The sequence below is a fragment of the Chiloscyllium plagiosum genome, unplaced genomic scaffold (assembly GCF_037043375.1).
Source record: "Chiloscyllium plagiosum isolate Xiang-an unplaced genomic scaffold, Cpla_swu_hap1 HiC_scaffold_11, whole genome shotgun sequence".
Taxonomy (NCBI): Eukaryota; Metazoa; Chordata; class Chondrichthyes; order Orectolobiformes; family Hemiscylliidae; genus Chiloscyllium; species Chiloscyllium plagiosum.
Window position 1 is genome coordinate 21880150 of NW_028270149.1, and position 22837 is coordinate 21902986.

General features: G+C 42.1%; 1 protein-coding gene across 7 annotated transcripts in view; it reads left to right on the forward strand.

The window, feature by feature from the left end:
- Positions 1-22837, forward strand: part of LOC122557386 (beta-arrestin-1-like) — a 71902-nt gene that overhangs the window by 19874 nt on the left and 29191 nt on the right. For 4 of the 7 annotated variants that reach the window (XM_087991887.1, XM_043705044.2, XM_087991889.1 and 1 more), the window contains 5 exons: positions 6543-6587; positions 9983-10179; positions 12771-12830; positions 17093-17160; positions 19493-19628. In XM_087991887.1, the coding sequence (XP_087848013.1) occupies positions 6548-6587; positions 9983-10179; positions 12771-12830; positions 17093-17160; positions 19493-19628 (501 nt within the window). In that variant the 5' untranslated portion in view covers positions 6543-6547. Of the gene's footprint in view, positions 1-4718; positions 4837-6542; positions 6588-9982; positions 10180-12770; positions 12831-17092; positions 17161-19492; positions 19629-22837 lie in introns of all 7 variants that reach the window. The other 3 variants (XM_087991891.1, XM_087991890.1, XM_087991892.1) reach the window with 1 other exon arrangement.

A 22837-nucleotide genomic window follows, 5' to 3' on the forward strand; every position in this document is an offset into this window, starting at 1 on the left:
CAAAAGGGTTAGTGAAAACCCAGCTTAAGTTCTCATCTTCAAGGTAGGTGGAAGAGAATAAGAAAAGAAGGGAAGATTGCCAGTGGCAAGACAAGCGTGTTTCAAGTCTAACTCAGAATCTAGAAAGTTGGAATAAAAACCTCCTCTATTAAATGTATGTTAAAAAAACAAAATTACAATTATTTCACCCCTGTTTCTAGTAAATGAATATATATTCTGCAACATTATTCCCATTAACGTGACCACTGCAGAAATTAACAGAAGTTCTATCGATTCTGAGGTGGAGTGAGTTTTTTTGGATTATAACTTATACAGGAGAATTCAGCGCTCTTTGAATTGGGGATTAAGAAGGTGTTGTATTGAAAGGTATAATAACTGTCTGGTTAAAGTGCTCCAGCTTTATGCATATGCAATACAAATGCATTAACCTTACCAGTCTGGAAAGGTGTAATTTGGGTGATGGGCTTTCTTGCGTAGAACTGTGTGTCAGCTACTTTGAAAAGAAAACTTTTGTTTCTAATAAGCTTGTTGTCTCATGCTATTTTAAAATATTGTGATGCTGAGGAAAAAAATTGCTTTATTTGTATCCATGGAAGGTTGATGATTAAGGATAAGGACACTAACATATTCTTCTGACTTCTTCTGTGTGAGATCAAATATATAATCAGCTAACTCACATGTGGAAGTTACTATTACTGCATGACTGTATTTCCAGATAAATTAGTGCTGCACCACCTTATTCTGTAACTCCTGAAGTGGATTGAGAAGGTGCTCAACAGTGGTTGTCCAGAGTTAAAGTGGGCATGAGGTAGATATTTGAAAAATCTAAGAATCCCTACAGTGTGGAAGCAGACCATTTAGCTCATTGTGTCCACAATGACTGTCCAAAGAGCAAACAAGCCGGAGCTACCAGCACCTCCCACCTTGCCCTTTAACATTGCATTTCACATGACCAAGCCATTTAACCTGCACACCTTTTGATGGTGGGAGGAAACCGGAGCACCCAGAGGGAGAATGTACAACTTCACACAGTCACCAAAGGGTAGAATTGAACCCAGGTCCTTAGCACTGTGAGGCACTTTGCTGATCACTGAGCCGTCATGCTGTCCATAGGGGGCTCAGCAGTTGGAGAGGAATCAAAGCCCATGATTTCCTTCCTTGGTCATAGTGGTCAGATGACCAGGTTTGCTGGGACAGCCCTGTGGCTTGCATGGAATGCCCCAGACTCCCAACACTACCCTCAAAAATATCCAAAATGTCATGGATTCCAACTTTTTCCTACTTGGAAAATTCTTTGAATGGGGTCAATGGGAAAAATACAGCATTAGATCCTAATGCTTCTTGAATGTAAGTTGAGATAAGATGCAGCAGGGCTTGGGGGAGGCACCATGGGGTGACTGACAGCTGATGCTGGGGAGTCAGCACCAGTAAGGCAAACCCTCCAGGAGCCCCTGTGAGAATGTGTCTGTATCACTGTCCTGGGGTGTGATGTTTACTGAGTCTGCTAACATCCTGGAGGTCAAAGATGGTGGAGAATGTTCAATAGATGGTACAGCTTCAAGAAAAAATGTTCAATACAGAGCCAGGAATACACCGTTCCATACTACATGGACTAATGATGTACATTTATTGGAATAGGTTCATACAGAAGAGTGTTATAAGCATCAACCATTATAATGATGCCATATGGACTTGTGGGCATGGACTGCATCCATGGCACCCAGTGTGGTCTCCTCTACATCGGGGATACAGGACGCCTTCTTTTGGATTGTTTCAGAGAACATCTCTGTGACACCCACAACACCAACTCTACTGCCCCATGGTGAACAATTCAACTCCTCCTCCCACTTCATCAAGGGCATGCAGGTCCTGGGCCTCCTTCACCGCCAGACCATGACCATCTGATGCCTGGAAGAGGAACACCTCATATTCCACCTTGGGACCCTGCAACCACACAGGATAAATGTGGATTTGAATAGCTTCCTCATTTCCCCTCTCCTCACATTATCCCAGTCCCCAGCCTCCTACTCAGCACCACCCTTCGGACCAGTCCATCACTGCCCCCTCTGACCTATCACCTTCATCCACCTATCACTTTCCCAGCTACCTCTCCCCAGCCCCAACTCCCTTCCCATTTATCTCTCAGCCCCGACCCACAAGTCTCATTCCTGATGAAGGGCTTATGCCTGCTCCTCAGATGCTGTCTGACCTGCTGTGCTTTTCCAGCAACGCACACTCTTGACTCTCGTCTCCAGCATCTGCAGTCCTGACTTTCTCCTTTTGGGCAGAACAGCTTAAGATCTTGAAGGAGTGAGATCTAACATCTGTGGTCCTCCTCAGTCCTCTGTTAACAATGTCCACTATACCATTATAACTGGCAGTCATTGTGAACATGCAATAAACTACATCTCATGAACTACAAGAGACTCTTCTAATTAGACGAGGATATAATTTTCTGCCTTCACACTAGACCAAACAATTCTCCTACAACATAGTGAGCTGGCATGTCCATACAATATTGTGGGTGGCAGTATGGATTTGATTTGGCTGCTTACACAAGGCTGTGAACAGTGGTGTGATATTTTAAGATTCAACTTGAAGTCACCTGCTCATGTAACACATGAATCATCAGCAGGAAAGGCTTGATGATTTCAAAACCCAACAGAAGAAATCCTCATGGCAATCATCAACAAGGAAAAAAGCTCTAGTGAATGGGTACAAGCATGTCAGATCTGGTCGGAGACACACCATAACAGAATCGTTCACAAGTTTCTGGAAAAGGAGAATGAGTAACTGCAAAATAGAAATAGGCAGCATTAAAAGATGGTGTCTGTGGGAGGTGTCCCAATTTGGTGTTTAACAACGAGTGAACGGACATTGGAAGCTCTAACATAAAGATAAAAATCCCAAATTGGCTAAGAGACTTATTAAAAAGGTGCAAGAATTCAGCCTGAGAAAGCATCACAGCCATTTGAATGGGGAGTTGGGAGGGAGTGGGGCAGTTAGTGTGGAGCACCACAATCCATGGATGCAGAAATGGAACTGAACGGCCTTGAAAGGAACACTAATCTGAGGTCACAAATCCAGGAGTGTCACTATTCCAGTAATTAAAGCAACCATGTTGGGCAAGTGAAAAGCCTCGGCCCAGTTGGTCAAATGGAGAAAGAAAGTATTCTGAACTTTATTCAGGCCATGTAAAAGGCAGAGGACCTTTAATGAATGCAGGAATAATTTAATTAAATTGCAAGAAGCAGGAATCATTCAACAAAACTGTCATTAAAGCGGAATCATTTCTTTTAAAGATAGCAGGAGTCATAAAGTCTGTTTGTGTAAAATGCTAGAATTCTCCACTTTAGCTGTGAAGGGAGCAAATTTTCGATTTTAGCCGCAAGATAGAGTCACAGAGTTATACAGCATGGAAAAAGACCCTTCATTCACACTGACTCGACATTCCAATCTGACCTAGTTCCATTTGCCAGCATTTGGCCCATATCCCTCTACACCCATATAGATGTCTTTTAAATGTTGCAATTGTACCAGCCTTCACCAATTCCTCTGGCAGCTTGTTCCATGCATGCATCACCCTCTCTGTGAAAAAGTTAAAAAAGTTACCCCTCAGGTCTTTTTTAAAAAGAGCCAAGCCCTCACTGGTGTGCAACTTGCTGCAAAATAGACACGGGCAGAGGTTGGACAGACATAGGACCAGAATATGTTAATAAATGTGAAGTCATTCATTTCAGTAGAGATAACGGTAAAAATGACAGTTCATAGAACTTAGAACATTTAGAACATGGAACATTACAGCAGAGTACAGGCCCTTCATCCCTCGATGTTGCGCCGACCTGTCATACCAATCTGAAGCCCATTTAACCTACACTATTCCATGTACATCCATATGCTTGTCCAATGACGACTTAAATGCACTTAAAGTTGGCGAATCTACTACCATTGCAGGCAAAGCATTCCATACCCTTACTACTCTCTGAGTAAAGAAACTACCTCTGGCATCTGTCCTATATCTATACCCCTCAATTTAAAGCTATGCCCCCTCGTGCTCGCCGTCACCATTCTTGGAAAAAGGCTCTCCCTGTCCACCCTATCTAACCCTCTGATTATCTTAAATGTCTCTATTAAGTTAAGTCACCTCTCAAATTTTTTCTCTCCAACGAAAACAGCCTCAAGTCCCTCAGCCTTTCCTCATAAGACCTTCCCTGCGTACCAGGCAACATCCTAGTAAATCTCCTCTGTACCCTTTCCAAAGCTTCCACATCCTTCTTATAATGCGGTGACCAGAACTGTATACCACACTCCAAGTGCAGCCGCACCAGAGCTTTGTACAGCTGTAGCATAACCTCATGGTTCCGGAACTCGATCCCTCTATTAATAAAAGCTAAAACACTGTATGCCTTCTTAACAACCCTGTCAACCTGGGTGGCAACTTTCAAGGATCTGTGTACCCAGACACCGAGATCTCTCTGCTCATCTACACTACCAAGAATCTTACCATTAGCCCAGTACTTTGTATTCCGGTTACTATGACCAAAGTAAATCACCTCACACTTGTTCGCATTAAACTCCATTTTCCACCTCTTAACCCAGTTCTGCAGCTTATCTATGTCTCTCTGTAACCTACAACATCCTTCGCCACTATCCACAACTCCACTGACCTTAGTGTTGTCTGCAAATTTACTAACTCACCCTTCTACACCCTCATCCAGGTCGTTTATAAAAATGATGAACAGCAGTGGACCCAACACCGACCCTTGCGGTAGACCACTGGTAACTGGACTCCAGGATGAACATTTCCCATCAGCCACCACCCCCTGTCTTCTTTCAGTAAGCCAATTACTGATCCAAACTGCTATATCTCCCACAATCCCATTCCTCTGCATTTTGTACAATAGCCTACTGTGGGGAACCTTATCGAACACCTTGCTGAAATCCATATACACCACATCAACTGGTTTACTCTCATCTACCTGTTTGGTCACCTTCTCAAAGAACTCAATAAGGTTTGTGAGGCATGACCTACCCTTCACAAAACTGTGCTGACTATCCATAATCAAATTATTCTTTTTTAGATGATTATAAATCCTATCTCTTATAACCTTTTCCAACACTTTACCAACAACTGAAGTAAGGCTCACTGGGTCTATAATTACCTGGGGTGTCTCTACTCCCTTTCTTGAACAGGGGAACCACATTTGCTATCCTCCAGTCTTCTGGCACTATTCCCGTAGACAATGATAATGCCAAAGGCTCGGCAATCTCCTCCCTGGCTTCCCAGAGGATCCTAGGATAAATCCCATCTGGCTCAGGGGACTTATCTATTTTCATACTCTGCAGGATTTCTAATACCTCTTCCTTGTGAACCTCAATCACACCTAATCTAGTAGCCTACTTGAATGGTAAGAAATTGCAGAATGCTGCTGCGCAGAGGGACCTGGGTGTGCTTGAGCATGAATCACAGAAGGTTGGTCTGCACTTACAACAACTAATTAGGAAGGCAAATAGAATTTTGTCCTTCATTGCTAAAGGGGATGAGTTTAAAAGCATAGGGGTTATGTTGCGTCTGTATAGTGTGCTGGTGAGGCCACACCTGGAGTACTGCTTGTAGTTTTAATCTCCTTACTTGACAAAGGACGTACTGGCACTAGAGAGGGTGCAGAGGAGGTTCACTAGGTTGATTCCAGAGTCGAGGAGGTTGGCTTAGCAGGAGACACTAAGTAAACTGGGATTGCATTCATTGGAATTTAGAAAAATGAAGGGGAATCTTATAGAAACACATAAAATTATGAAGGGAATAGATAAGGTAAATGTAGAGAGGATGTTTTCACTGGTGGGTGAAACTAGGACAAGAGAGCATAGCCTGAAAATTAGGGGGAGCAGATTTATGACTGAATTGAGAAGGAACTTCTTCACCCAGAGGGATGAGAATCTCTGGAATTCTCTGCCCAAAGAAGTGGTTGAGGCTTCCTCAGTAAATGTTTTTAAAGCTATGATAGATAATGCTTTGAACAGTAAAGGAATTAAAGGTAATGGTGAGAGGGCAGGTAAGTGGAGCTGAGGCCATGAAAAGGTCAGCTATGACCTTATTGAATAGCAGAGCAGGCTCAAGGGGCCAGATCACCAACTCCTGCTCTTAGTTCTTATGTTCCTATGTTCTTATTAGCTCTGATCGCACTCAGATAGGCTGCAGTATAATCACACACAGAGGCTGGTTATTTGGACATTGTCCTGAAGATCCGTATTGCTCGTGGACCTAATTGGCAGGAGGGAAGCATCTTGAGAAGGTTAGAACAAGGCTAAGTAAACAAAGGATATGTCTTGCAAGTATTTCAGGAAATCAGTCTTTTGAATTTCTGTATCTCAATCAGGGTAATAAATGGGCTGAAATACATGTATCTTAACAACTTTATGTTAAAGTTATACCTAAGGGAGTTCTAATCCTAACTGGTGTTAGAATTCACGAAGCACAATTTTTGTTGAGTAGATTGTATTCATGTTGTTAATTTAAACAATGTGTGATTTATTTCTTGCAGATGGCATGTTGCTGCTTGATCCAGATTATTTAAAGGACAGAAGAGGTAAGGAGTTAACAGACTTTCCTTTCCATGTTTTGATTATTCAATGGAGACACTAATGTGGGCCCACCACACAACTTTCTCCCATCTCTGGTTTTCTGCTGACTCCAGTGCTCTGTTGCTGAGCTGTAAACCAGCTGTCATCGAATGTTGATGAGAAAGGTCTAATGTCCAGTTTGAATTTGGTCACTTACCTCTACTGGCAGCAAGGTAACTCTGAGAAGTAGTTTATTGATAAATTATTAGGGATTTATCTGGGAACTGAACCCATGCTTAATGAAAGCTTTCTTGAATTCACTATGACTTCTTGCGAAGTATGCAGCCACTGTGTAGAATATTAGGCAGACTCAATAGCCCAACAATATATTTGATACAATTCAAAAACTGTAGCAGACTTGTGTGCCCATCCGACATCAACTCAGTGAAGAGGCTGTGTTCTACAGAGCCAGGAAAACAAAAGTGGCACACTTAGATCCAAATTCAGACCTTCAGAACAAACATTTCAGATCTTTATAGATCACTTTTATAAATAATGTAGTATTATTACTTAGACAAAGGTAAAATTCAGTCAACAACTGCAATGAAGAAAAGTCATCAATATGCTGATTTGGGTATTCCCACGATCCCTTTGAAGGCTTTTTGCTACTCTTAGACTCTGGTTTGAAAATCTAACTCTGAGCAACTGAGGAAAAGGAGGCCATTCAGCCCTTTGAATTTGTACATGTCTTAATTAGACCAGGACTCCTTCATGTATTAACTTCATGTAGAAACAGAAACACAGAAACCAGGAGCAGAAGTAGCTCTTTGAGCCTGCTCCACTATTCAATGTGATCATGGCAACTGTTCCCAATTTCTCCCGATAACCTTTGATTCCAATGCCCCAAAAACTACATCTAACTGCATCTTTAAAACATCCAATGTTTGACCTTGATTGCTTTCTGTGGCAGAGAATTTGATAAGCGCACTGGTCTCTGGGTGAAATAAAAGTTCTCCTTACCTCAGTCCTAAATGGCCTACCCCACATCCTTAAACTATGACCCTTGGATCTGGCCTCACTGATCATCAGGAACATCCCTCTTACATTTATCCTATCCGGCCCTATTAGAATTTTATAGGTTTCTATGAGATAACCCCTCATTCTTCTGAATTCCAGTGAATATAGTCCTAACGAATCTAGTCTCTCATTGTGTGTCAGTCCTGTCATCCCAGGCACCAGTTTGGTATACATTCATTGTACTCCGTCCAAAGCCAGACCATCCTTCCTCAGATTAGGCGACCAAAACTGCACACAGTCTCAACAAGGCCCTGGATAGTTGCAGCATAGCATCCTTGCTCCTGTACTCAAATCCTCCCACCATAAGGGCCAAAATACCATTTGCCTTTTTCATTGCCTCTTGCACCTGTATGCTTATTTTCAGAGACTGGTATACAAGGACATCTGGGTATGTTGTACCCCCCCTTTTTTTAGATTAGATTCCCTACAGTGTGGAAACAGGCCCTTTGGCCCAACCAGTCCACACCGACCCTCCGAAGAGTAACCCACCCAGACCCATTTCCCTCTGACTAATGCACTTAACACTATGGGCGATTTAGCACGGCCAATTCACCTGACCTGCACATCTTTGGACTGTGGGAGGAAACTGGAGCATCCAGAGGGTACCCTACAGACACGGGGAGAATGTGCAAACTCCACACAGACAGTCACCCGAGGCTGGAATCAAACCCTGGGACCCTGGTGCTGTGAGGCAGCACTGCTAACCGCTGAGCCACTTTCTTTTCCTAATCAATTACCATTTATATAATCATCTGAATTCATATCTTTGTTACCAAAGTGGCAATGCTTATCTATATTATATGTCAACTGCCATGCATTTGTCCACAAACTTAACTAATCCAAATCACACTGAAGCTTCTTCACTCACCTCACAGTTCACCCTTCCTTTCAGCATTGTGTAGTCTGCAAACTCAGAGACATTACGTTTAGCTCCCTCATTTAAATCATTAATACACATCATGAACAAGCTGTGGTCTAAGCACTGATCCCTGTGGTACCCCAGTGGTCACTGTCAACTACATGGAAAAAGATGTGATTCTAACGAGGTCAGTCAGCTGGACCTCACACAATATGAGTTCCATGATTGGGGCTGTTAATCTGGTCCAATATGGGAGCCCTGGCTGACATGTAAAAACAGGAGTATCAGACATCCTTTTCGATCTGAGAGCTAGCTCTTAGGGAACTGGACGAGTGTCAAAGACTCTCCACATTTAAATAAAGGATGCCTTAGTAATGGGATACTGGTCTCTGTGGAGCCATGCGTACTTGCAATTGTCTTTAAAGGAAGATTCCCAGAAGTATGCTATAATTAATAGCCATAAGGGTTTGTAACAATATAAAAGGTTTGCCTGAGAAGTTTTCAGTGAATGATGGAGAACATTTTGCAAAGTCTACCCCAGGTCACTACTTGTCTAGATGACATGGTAATAAAAGGGAAGACCAATAAAGAGCACTTCGAGAATTTGGACATAGTCCTTCGATAGCTCTCCCAGATGGTTATATGCCAAAGGGAAAAATGTGTTTCAGGCACCCCTAGTACTCTAATTAGACTACAGAGTCGACAGAATAAAGGGTAGGTAATCAAAGGTGTCCTGGTTCCCATTTCTGTACCGGAGCTTGAGCCTTTCCTTGGGCTGGTGAATTATTACCGAAAATGTATACTTAACCTGACCTCCTTCCTTTGCATCAGTTCCTGAAAAAAAAGAGGCAGCCTTGGAAATGGTCACGTAGCCAAGCCATAACTTTCAGATCAGTGAAGAAAAAGCTATCACCCTCTCAGGTGCTGGTACTCTATGACCCAAGCAAGGTTTGGTATTGACATGCGAGGCCTCTCCATAGAGCATTGCGATAGAATTATCTCATAGGTGGCCCAGTGGAGAGGAACACCCAATGTGTATACATCCAGGACATTAGCTAATGCAGAGTGAAAATACTGATAGAGAAGGAAGGTTTGGCGGCCATATTTGGAGTCAGGAAGTTCCATGATGTCACCTTCCCCTAAAAGGCATTCTAAGATAAACAAACTTACAGATGGACCATAAAATAATAGCCAGTGTTAATCTGTATGAACCAGCACTGCCTCTCTCTCTGGTTGACAGAAACTGCTTTAGAAAAACACACCTTAAAACCTACATGTTTGATCAAGTGGTTGATCTCTTGTCCTAATATCTGAATATGTGGCTTTGTGTCCCAAATATGCTTTTTTACAGAACCACAAGCCCCTATTACTTTGCTAATAGTACTACGTACAACCATTAAACCATTACATTTAATTCCCTATAAACATAAAAGTATTAGTAATTCACTTGCTGAAAATGCTTTTCTTATTTCCCTGTTTAAACAGCTTATGTGATGTTGACGTGTGCATTCCGATATGGACGGGAAGATTTGGATGTCATGGGCCTTAGTTTCCGAAAAGATATTTACTGTGAGACAATCCAGGTCTATCCACCAGTTGCAGACAACAAAAAGCCACTGACTCCCCTGCAGGAGCAGCTGGCTAACAAGCTGAAAGAAAACTGCTATCCTTTCCTCTTCCAGGTATGACTGTAATGTTACCAGATGGCCTTTGTTGTTATCAAAACCGTCAGTTCTGATAGCTAACCCAGAATTATGGATTTCCTGGGCTCCCTGCTAAAATTAACTACAGGATTTTATTTCCAATATTTCCTAAAAGTTATGGCCTCTCAGTTCTGGGGGTATCATTTGAATAAATCTTTTTTGCACCTTCTCCAATACTTCTTTTCTCATAATGGAGAGATCAAAATGATGATCTAATCATGCCGTGGCCAAGTTCTGAACAAGTATGATGGCAGGATCACCCAGGGAGATGAGTTGCTATGCCAACATGCATTTTTACAGGCATTTTGACATCTGGAATTATGGATTGTAATGGGAGAGGCTCCAACTCTCGTTCCACCACATCAGTGACCAGTAATCTCTCTCACTCATACCACTTGGCGTTGGCAACTGTTGGAAAGATTTAGTGGTTGATCCTTCACCTGTTGGACCACACAATGGACACACGTTCTTTGGATGTTAGACCCTTCTGTAGGACTTGAAGCCACAGCCTCTGGCTCAGGGGAAGGGACATGACCCACTGCTAATGGGAGGTGGGAAGACCCATAGAAGAGGTTTACTGAATATCCTGCAGAGTTTCCTGGTGAGGCTGCTTTGAGTGGGATTCCCAATGATAGACGACTAGATTGCCAGGAGTAGAAGGTCTGAAAGTGCAGATTCTGGACAGTTTTGGTGGTGGGGTGGTGAATGAGTCATGGCAATTTTTCATCCTGGGACCTAGATTGTGGGGGTTGTGCATACAATACGAAGAATATTAAAATGAAGCCATGCAGCCTCATTGTAATGTTGAAATGACCAACACTCACGTGACTGAATTTTCCGTCTGCCTCTTGTTCTGCCTGCCTTGAAGAAGTTTTCCTCCTCTCTCTACAAGAATCTCAGGGAGTCTCTCTCTCACTGCAACTCCCAGGTCATTTCCTCAGCCCTGAAGCTCTCCTCCCTGACCTATCACCTTCATCTCCTTCCCCACTGACCTATTGTACTCTATGCCACTCTCTCCCCACCCCCACCCTCCTCTAGCTTATCTCTCCACGCTTCAGGCTCTCTGCCTTTATTCCTGATGAAGGGCTTTTGCCCGAAACGTCGATTTTGCCTGTCTTCGGATGCTGCCTGAATTGCTGTGCTCTTCCAGCAACACTGATCCAGAATCTGGTTTCCAGCATCTGCAGTCATTGTTTTTACCTCTTGTTCTGCCTTAGTCAAACCTGCAATTGCGATGACTTTATTTACGTTCAGTGTTTTTTGCATTTACCCTCAGATCTAACTCTAATGCTACCTGCTTCTGGGACTTAAAACACATTCCCCTTATTTTTTGATAAATCTGTAGAATCATAGAACATTTGTAGGATTGGAGACTGTTGCAGCTCATTCTGACCTCCCTATTTTTCTTGGAGAAAGTGAGGACTGCAGATGCTGGAGATCAGAGCTGAAAATGTGTTGCTGGAAAAGCGCAGCAGGTCAGGCAGCATCCAAGGAACAGGAGAATCGACATTTCGGGCATAAGCCCTTCTTCAGGAATGATTCCTGAAGAAGGCTTATGCCCGAAACGTCGATTCACCTGTTCCTTGGATGCTGCCTGACCTGCTGCGCTTTTCCAGCAACACATTTTCATCCCTATTTTTCTTACCAAAATGTACTAACTGATAATTATCTATACAGAAATGCATTTGCCAATCACAAGTCTAGTTTCCAAATTTACAATGCTTTCCTGTATCTCATCATAGCCCTCATGAACATTAGCCACAAACTGGCTAACACCTCACGTAACTAGCTGCTGCTGCTTATAGCTGCTTCTGCCAGGAGGTCTACTGCTCACAGTTTGTCTCATTCCTCTAACTTGCAGCATCTTTACACATCCAACATTGTTAATTTGCAGCCATTCTGTCATCCAGCTACACCTTGGTTGACCCCTCATTTTGCTGCACTCCACTTTGCATTAATACAGAGATCTTTGCAGCTCTTGAGCTCTGATTATTGAAAAGGTCACTTTTAAAAGATTAAAATACCTCAGCTTTCTACATCTGCTCTGGTTTATGTGAACACTGATCCCTTGTGATCTTACTTAAGGTCTGTTAATAAACTAAGTGTAATGAACTACTTAGAACCCTTACAGTGTGGAAACAGGCCCTTCGGCCCAGCAAGTCCACATCGACCCTCCAAAAAGTAACCCACCCAGACCCATTCCCTTATTTCTCTACATTTCCCCTGATGCACCTAACACTACAGGCAATTTAGCATGGCCAATCTACATCTTTGGATTGTGGGAGGAAACTGGAGCACCGAGAGAAAACCCACACAGACATGGGGAAAATGTACAAACTCCACACAGACTGAAGCTTGAATCGAACCCCACTGAACCACCATGCCTTTAATATGCATGTCTTGCAGAATTGTATTACTTTCTTTAAGGAAGGCAAATTTAACTCAGTAATTCTCGATTTTTAGTGGCTCATAAGAGTTTGTTTGTAAAAATAGCATTTGCGCCTCAAGGACAATAATTTGAATGTCATTTTGAAATTTATTTTGCTTTGAAATTATTTAAATCTTTCCAGATCCCTCCAAATCTGCCATGTTCAATCACCCTGCAGCCAGGACCAGAAGATCACGGGAAGGTAAATATAAATTCTGTGAAATACCTCCTGGCTAGATAAGCACTTCCTAATTGAAAATGAAGAAACATGGATTGGGGATGAAGAATGATCTTCAAACTCCACCTGTACTAGGCAGGATGCTGACAAAGTGACTACACCTCCTCCTCAAAGTCAATGCTCTCTCTACATCCCAACCTTAATAATGTTGCACCTACTTTGACTGCATACTCCAGATGGGGCTTTGCCATAGTTCAAGGCAGCAATGACCAGATGCTTTACTGAGCTGGCTGGCAGGTCAGATCCTGGCAGATGGCTGGAGTGGGTAGGAAAGAAGTGGATGTGGAAGATAATGATTGCCCACAAAGGTTATTTCTAAGTTCAAAGCTTTTTGAGGCATCCTGAGAGGCATCCCTTTTAGGACCATCAATTAAGATTCATTAATTGTATAAACCATGTGTAGCTCTCTGAGCGTCACTTTGCCCCTGAATATTAACCCTTTATTTGCATAATTTCACTGTCACCTGTTTCTGTTGCTCATTCAGTTTCAGCTCTGTGGGGAAATACCATTTGATAAATATTGTCATCCCACTTGATACTGAGCTGTTGAACACATGCCTTCCCACGTTCTAGGTGATCAACAGCTGAAAGTTGCCCTCAGCATGTCTATAAACCAGCCACAATTAGAAAAGTGCAAATAGAACAAACAGATTTAAAACAGCTTAGCTTCACCAACAGAGAACATGAGTTTATATTCCCAACAGCATCTGTACTGGAATCAAGAGCAGATCATTCCAATTGTTACCAAAATCCTCTGTCGTACAACAGAGGGAATGTTGGCTGTATGCCTGTAGCTAAAGTTATAAGCCAGTGACCCAGAATGTTTTCAGCCAAGCCACATATTCTGGACTGCATTTGAACCATCATTATTTTTTGTAGGGGCTGTTATAGACATGTAATGTTTTTGATTAGCTTCTGCTAGATTTGGAGTACAGCAAAGTTGTGTCGGAACATTCTCAACACCACTATAGAGCATCAACAGGCAAGGCAGTTGACTCAATCGTCTCCCATAATGTAACAACAGGCAGAGACAAATGTTTTTTATCCTCTCCCTTTTGCCAATTTTACTTTGCCCTGATGATATGTATTCATGCTGGGTTTCAGTTCAAAGAGTATTGATCAATCATCAACAACCTAATCCTGGTCATCTAAGACTCCTGACAACGAGGATAAGGCAGACCAGCCTGTTCCTACCCAGGCAAAAACAATGAAAGGAGCCCGCTGCCACATCAATGCCCCTACCCACCTCTTCCCACAACCACCCTCTGCCCCAAATGTAACAGAGCTTACAGTAGCTGCATCGGTCTGTACTGCCAACTACGGACTAATCCTGACAATGGAAGAGAGTCATCCTTGTCTGTGAAGGACCAACAATGAATGAGTCACTTTCCATTAGCTTTGCAACCAATAAGCCCAGATGCACACATAAGCATGCAGAATCATAGAATGGTTACAGCACAGCAAGATGACACTTTTTCTTTATTCTTTAATGCGATGTGGGCATTGCCAATGGCGCAATATTGTTACCCGTTCCTAAATGACCTTGAACTGAGAGACTTGCTAGGTCGGGGCAGTTAAGTACTGGTTTATAGATCCACTGAAGGCAACTTTCAGCTGGAGTTAAATGTAGACCGAACTGGGTAAGAATGGCATATTTCCTTCTCTGAAAGGCATTTGTGAATCATATGGTTCTAACAACCATCAATAAGTTTCATGCTCACCATGCTGGAGACAAGTTTCTAATTCCAGAATAATTAATAAAGTGAATTTAAATTCCACCACCTGTCATCATGGGATTTGAAGCCATGCCTTCAGAAATTAGCCTGGATCTTTCAAGATCACTGCACCACTACACCAGTCACATCCATTGAGGTTAAACCAGCCCAATTCAGGAGCAACTCAGCTAGTCCCATTCCCACAAGCTTTCCCAGTAACTTGATTTTTAAAAAAAATCTCTTCAGCTTCTTAACTAACCTTCTTGGAAAAACTCTGGAATGAATGGATCTCAGCCTCATACTCAGGCAGTGTAGACCAGGTTGTAAATTTGTGGTATAAGACTTTTTTTTTCACGTCTGCATTGCTTCTTATGCCAACCGCCTTAAACCAATGCCCTCTCAAGTTTGAACCTTTCATCACAAAGGATCCATGGGGGAAATGTAACACACACAAAAATGAGGGAGAAATGGAGGGATCTTCCACAGAAGTGTAATCCTTTGATGTGGACAGCTGAGCAGTAATTCACAACAAGCAACAGCACCATCTGCTGATTGGTAAATAAGGCAGCAAATATTTAATCTTTTACAAGGTTTTTTTTTGCCTGGAGGAAAGCTTTTCTTTCGGTTGAGGTGACAAAATGATAGCAGCATTGAAACCTTGTGGCCTTTACTGTTTGATAACATTCATTGATGGATAGTATTGAAAAAAAAGTTGTATTATACTTTTTATCCACCAGGATGTTCTTGCTGTTAAAATTGCATCAGTCAACTTTACAAAGTGTGCCACACTATCGAGGAGGTACGTGGCTATATTAGTACCACGTACTGGAGACATTAAAGATTTCTGTCACAAACATGGGACCTGTTGGTGACATGTACCTATATCAGCTTGAAAGACATTGGTTTTAGCTTTTGAAGAAATAGTTATATGTCGTGGGACACATTCCCAAAACTTAGCTGGAAAGCTGGCTTGCACTGCAGAGTGATGCCAACATGGCGGGTTCAATTTCTGCACTGGCTGAGGCCACTACGAAAGATTCCCCTTCTCAACCTCTCTTCTTGCCTGAAGCATGGTGACCCTCAGGTTAAACCACAACCAATCATCTCTCTCAAATGAGAGAGCAGCTCTATGGTATGGTAAGACTATGGTGATTTTACTCCCAAAAACATTGCTAAAATTCTGCCAAGTGCAAAAACACTCTAAAGTTATTTTAAATGTGTTTCCCATTATTTGGTAAGCAGTCCAGTGCAGAATAAACTAAACTCCAGGTCGAGAGCTCAGCAAACGTTGCAAGTAGCAGCACACTATCTCAAAAATAAACCTCAGTCACATGTTGCCCTATATATAGGTATCTGTAAACCAGAGCAAAGGAGCTTAGGGCTTTAGTGTCACAGAAATCTGAAAAGTCTGGTTTTAAACTAAAAACACATTGACCATTCTTGCGGTAAGAACAATCCAGGTTGAAGCAGGGGAGAGGAAGCAATGAAAATTGGAGTAGTTTTTGACTTTGTGAGTTGCTAGAGCAGTTTGCACCTCTTCTCCTGAATTTCTTTTAACATTTTTGGGGAAATAACGGATAGGGAAAGATGTAGGACAAGCTTCTGACATTCTGTCATTGTTTCACACTGTCACACAAAATGAAGCTCGACACCAAAACTTCTTTAAATGCTGTCCCTTCTCAGAAATTGACCTGTTTCTGTCAATTTCTTACACTCTCTGGGGTTGGGGGCTGCAGTCAACATAATCCAAAAGTGCAGTCAATGTCCATCCTAGGGACAAGGAAAGGCCAATGGAACCTCACATCAAATAGTATATTGACAGCCTGCCATTGATTGGTAACTTGTGTAGATTATAAACAAATGCAGAAGTTACTGGAAAAGCTCAGCGGGTCTGGCAACATCTGTGAAGAGAAATCAACATTAACGTTTCAGGTCTGGTGATCCTTCCTCAGAACTGATGGGAGCGAGGAAAATGTTAGTTTATATGCAGAAGATAGGGTGGGAAAGGGGGTAAAGAGTAAACATATAGGTAAGGATAGAGCCCAAAGAGAGAGGAGCACAGCTGGACAGACACAGGAATGGATAACAATCTGGCTGGGAGGGTGAATAGCTGTTAATGGAGACTGTTAGTGGTTAACAATAGGTGTAATGGCATGCTATGTGATAACAAGGCCTGGTGTGTGGGGTTGCAGACTAGGACATGAGAGAGTTCAGGCCCTAAAATTATTGAACTCAATATTGAGTTCAGAGGGCTGCAGGGATCCCAAGTGGAAAACGAGGTGCTGTTCTTCCAGCTTGCACTGAGCTTAGCTGGAACACTGCAGCAAACTTGAGACAGAGATGTTGTCCAGGGAACAGAGTGGTGTATAGTTTACAGTTTGATTAACAGTGTTTGCTTAAAAGCTTAATAATTAAGGAAGGACAATGACTTTGTTAAAATTAGAAATTTAGTTTTAGTGACGTCTTTATCCCAGTGAGCTTAAACTAAAATGCATTTTACTTCTTTTACAGGCCTGTGGTGTGGACTTTGAGGTGAAAGGATTCTGCGCAGATAATCTGGAGGAAAAGATTCATAAAAGGTACAGCTACATTCCTAATTGCTAAAGTGGCAAAAACAGGCCTTTCCTTTCCACAGTGATGGTGAAAACTGGAGGGAAAGAAACCTGCAAATTGGAATGTATCTTTAAAACATCTCACAAAGTTTAAGTTAAGCGTATATGAAACCTTCAAATGACACATTGTATATTTTTGCTTGTCCTTCCTTTTCCTCATTGCCACTTAGATTTTATTCAGTATGCTAACCAGTTGCTTCTGATTTTTATGATGTCTTAAATTCTCTGTATCAGTGGTACCAAAGAGGTAAAAACAATGACTGCAGATGCTGGAAACCAGATCTAGATTAGAGTGGGGCTGGAAAAGCATAGCAGTTCAGGCAGCATCCGAGGAGCAGGAAAATCGACGTTTCGGGCAAAAGCCCTTCATCAGGAATATCTTTCGGGCAAAAGCCCTTCATCAGGTATTCCTGATGAAGGGTTTTTGTCCGAAACGTCGATTTTCCTGCTCCTCGGATGCTGCCTGAACTGCTGTGCTTTTCCAGCACCACTCTAATCCCAACCTACACCAAAGGATACTTCAATGGTGAGTGAGTGCAGCTCCAACAACAGTCAAGAAGCTTGAAACCATTCAGGATAAAGCAGCCCATTTAATTGAGACCATATCCACAAACATTCACTCCCTCCACCACCAACACTCAGATACACCTCAGAAATTCACCAAGGCCCCTTGGGCAGAACCTTCAAAATCCATTACCTCTACCTTCTAAAAAGATAAGGGCAGTGCATATCATTACCACTTGCAAGCTTCTCCTCCAAGTCATTCACTGTCCTGACTTAGATATATATTGCCATTCTTACATTGTCTCTAGAGTAAATCCTGGAACTCTTTCTGTAATGGTACTGTGTGTATACCTTCAGCATGTCCATAAGGACTCTCACCAATTTTTATTGATGCACCATAGAAAATATTTTATCTGGATGCATCAGGGCTTGGTATGGCAACTGCTCTGCCCAGGACCGTAAGAAATTACAGAGTTGAGAACACAGCCCAGTCCATCACGCAAGCCAACCTTCCATCCATTGACTCCATCTACCCTTCTCGCTGCCTCAGAAAGGCAGCCAACATCATCAAAGACCCTTCCTATCCTGGTTATAATCCCTTCCATCAGACAGGAGATACAAAAACATAAGCACACCATATACCAACAGCTTTCCCACTGTTATCAGACCTCTTCTTTGCAGCTATAATTTTACACTCCTCACTCTGTTTTATCACCCTACTATCTTTGTTCTGCAGGCAAAACAAAACTTTTCACTGTACCTTGGTGAATGTGACAATAATAAATCAAATCAAAATGGTCTGCATTGGTTTAAGAAACAGGTCACCACCACATTCTCAAACTCATCTAGGAATGAGCAATTAATGCTGGCCCAATCAGTGATGGCCACATCCCACGAATGAATAAAAAAGCTGTACACCCAGAGTTCCTTTCGGAAGAGAGCTCCAGGACTTTGACCCAGTGATAATGAAAGGTGACTGATTTGGTCAGAATGGTGTCAACAGCCAATGAGTTTGATCCTGAATCCAGCTGGGGTTACTTTAAGACCTGCCTCCTTGCCATCTCCAACTTGGTGTTTGTAGCATTGTGGTTCATAACTACCTTTAGGAAGAAGAATGTATGTCAAACGAGCAGTTGTCTGAGCATGGTCATTTGTCATCTACAATAGTATACATTCACCTGGCCAGTAATTGTTCACCACAATTACCTGCTTTCAGTTTCTTAACTAAATTTATTTCATATTTCGATTGTCTGTTTAATCCATGGACTTTTAGGTGGGGTGTTTATAAATAAAAGTAAATAAATAGCAGATTTACAGTAATAGAGTTGAACTTCCTTCACACTGGGAAGATGGTGTTATTTATTCTCAGACTTAAATCAGTTCCAACTGTGTTTGCATCATTTAACTAAAAATCAAGCATTAATGACATTAAGGTTTCAAGCCTAACTTGATTTTTATAATAATTTGCAAGCCCCGGTGACACCTCGGGAGAGGAAATCAGATATAAAGGGATGGGAACTGTTAAAGGGAAGTGGCGGAAATCAGGACAAATCACTTCAACTCCCTACCAATGGGCTCACAATCTTGAAGGCTGTCCATGTGAACAAAACATGTTCCTGGTGCTTTTGAAAAGGAGCTGAGAAAATTAGAACATGGGAGCAACTTTGAAAACCAAGCACCAAAGATCAAGGCAGTTTTCAGCGTTTTATATTTTATTCACCTCAGTTGGGTGTGAATCAAGCTTAATTTTCTGTGGCATGGTGACATTAATGTATCATTTTGTTTCACATGACAGGAATTCAGTGAAGCTGATCATCCGCAAGGTCCAGTATGCCCCAGAGAAAAGCACAGTGCAGCCCAAAGCAGAAATAACTCGGCAATTCCTCATGTCAGACAAGCCGTTACAACTGGAAGCCTCGCTTGGCAAAGAGGTCAGTTCAATTATCTCTTAGACAGTGGCGATGCCAACAAACTGGACAGTCACCAAAATCATCTTGATTACAGTTCAGGGTGACTGCCTTAGTGTGACTGCTCAGTTTGTAGCATCAGAGCTTATGAGTCAGACAACTGACACTTCAAGCCCTGCTTGAGTACAAAATCTTGATCAAAGATAATGCTGATGCTTTTGCAGCAATCTTCAGTCAGAAATGCCAAGTGAATAATCCATCTCAGCCGTTTCCAGTGAACCCAGTTGCCAGTCTTAGCCATTTTGATTCACGCCATGTGAAATGTTTGGATGCGCTGGATACTGCAAAAGATTTGGCCCTGACAACATTCCAGTAGTAGTACTTGAAGACTTGTGCTCCCGAACTTGCCGCTCCCCTAGCCAAGCATTTCCACTACAATTATAATACTGACATTTATCCGACAATATGGAGAATTAGGAGAAAGTGAGGACTGCAGATGCTGGAGATCAGAGTCAAGACTGGGGTACTGGAAAAGTACAGCAGGTCAGGCAGCATCTAAGGAGCAGAAGAATTGACGTTTCGGGCATCCTGATGAAGGGCTTCAGCCCAAAACATCAATTCTCTCATTCCTTGGATGCTGCCTGACCCGTTGTGCTTTTCCAGCACCTCACTCTCAAATATGGAAAATTACCCAAGTGTGTCCCGTACACAAAAAGCAGGACAATCCAACCCAACCAATTACCAATCAGGCAACTCTTGATTATCATTAAAGTGATGGAAGGTGTCATCTATTGTGCTATCAAGCAGCACCAACTCAGCAATAACCTGCTCAGTGATGCCTAGTTTTGATATTGGCATGACTCAGCTCCTGATCTCATTACACCCTTGGCCCAAATATGGAGAAAAGAACTGAATTTCAGAGGTGAGGTGAGACTGACAGTCCTTGACATCAACGCCACCTTTGACTAAGCGTGGCATCAAGAAGCCCCAGCAAAACTAGAATCAATGGGAATCAGGAGACAAAGTGTCTGCTGGTTGTCTGCTGGAGTCATACCTGGTACAAAGGAAGATGGTTGTGGAAGGTCAGTCAGCTCAGCTCTGGGACATCTCTGCAAAAGATCCTCAGGGTAGTATCTTAGGCCCAGCTATCTTCAGCTGCTTCACCAAGGACCTTCCTTCCATCAAAAGTTCAGAAATGGGAATGTTCACCGATGATTGTGCAATGTTCAGCACCATTCCCGACCTCTCAATCACTGACAAGACACAAGTTGGAGTGAAATACTCCCTGTTTGCCTGGATAGGTACAGTCCAGGACATCCATCCTTGAGGTGATTCCACAGCAGTCACCTGGCCTCAAGATCCTTGAAGTGAAGCCAGGTGTGGCCTGGAGTCAAGGCCCAATGCAGACTAAAGTCTAGGTACTGGAGTGAACTGGATTGAAAGGATTGTTATTCTGCACTTTTTATTTCTCTATTTTCTAATTTGCTTTTCCCCTAAGAGTTTGTACTTAAGAATCTATACAGAAGTGCCTTTGTACCTAAGATAGCGCTGTCAGTGACGGCTTGTAGATTTTTCACTGTACTCATTTAAATACATGTGACAATAAAGCTAATTGTAATTCTAAGTTTCAACATCATCCAAAACGCTTGACACCATCCAAGATAAAGCAGCCCCCTTGACTGGCACCATACACTCCCTCCACCACCAATGCTCAGTAGCAGCAGTGTGCACTTTCTACAAGATTGATTGCAGAAATTCACCAAAGATCCTTTGACAGAACCTTCCAAACACACAACCATTTCCATCTAGAAGGACCTTCCAAACACACAACCATTTCCATAGCAGCAGTTATATTGGAAAACCATGACCTGCAATTTCCCCTCCAAGCCACTCACTATCCAAAGGGAGAAATATATTGCTGTCCCTTCACTGATGCTGAATCAAAATCCTGGAATTCCCTCTGCAATGGCATTGTGGATCTACCTACAGTATATGGACTGTAGCAGTTCAAGATGGCAGCTCACCACAACTTTCTGAAGGGCAACTGGGGACGTACAATAAATGCTGGCCCAGCCAGTGACACCTACATCCCATGAATTAATCAAAAAGAACATCTTATTGGAGTGCTATGGAATTGGAGTTGTTTTCCAAATGAGATATTATACCAAGGCATTATCTTTCCAAGTATGTTAAATATTTCAAAGAATATCAAACAATTTTTTTTCTAGTGAGCTGGCCAATTCTTGACCCTCAACAAATCACTAAAAATGATTATTGAGTTACTATTTTGTTCTGGACCCTTGCTATGTACATTTTTCCCACTTTACAACAGTGACTACACTTAAAAGGTAATTAATTGGCTGGAAAGCACTTCTTGACTACCTAAAATCAGGAAAGGACAGATATGAATAGGAGCTGTTCTTTTTTTTAGGCCTGGGCTGAAATTGTCAGCCTTGTATTTGTTGCTCCCAAAGGAACAATTTTGACACAAATGTGGAGAATATTAAACAATAGGTTACTTTAGACAAATCTGATATGACTCTTCGTTGTAGGTTACATGTCACACACTGGTCCTTTGAGCCAGTGAATAGTCTACGTCAGAATTGGAGGGCAGACACAGCTATTGGTAATATAATTGCTGTAAACTTTTGCCGATCATTAGCTGTTTATGACATTCAGAAGGGGGTGTAAGGGTGTAGCTGGACAGAGGTAGAGCCAGTACAGGGCTCCATCTAATATTCAAGGGCTTTCTGTCTTTGTTCTGCCAATTACCTTAGCCCCGGACATTATTTAATTGGCATATTAATCCAAGTAAGTGCAATTTCCAGTATTTCACATTATCACGCTCAAGAATGCTGCAAATGTACACAAAAACACTAAAGAACTTTCTTTCAATCTATTTTTTTCCGAGAAATGTATTCACATTTTTAAAAAGCAGGAAGCAAAGCATTAAATAATCCCTTTTTAATCTAATTAGTGGATAGAGGGCAGTGTTGGATGATGCTTTGCTAAGTAATAATCTGCAGAAAATCTGCAGATTTTCTGAGTCCTGTACATAATCAATCCAAACCACATGGAATAGCGCTTCAAGCCCTGATTAAATACTGAAGTAAAACTGTTTGCATAAAATGTGAATATTAGTTCAACTATTGCATTGTTATGACATGTGCATTACATAAATCCTGTCCAGGTTGAACAAAAGACTAGACAATTAGTGGAGGATGTGTTATGAC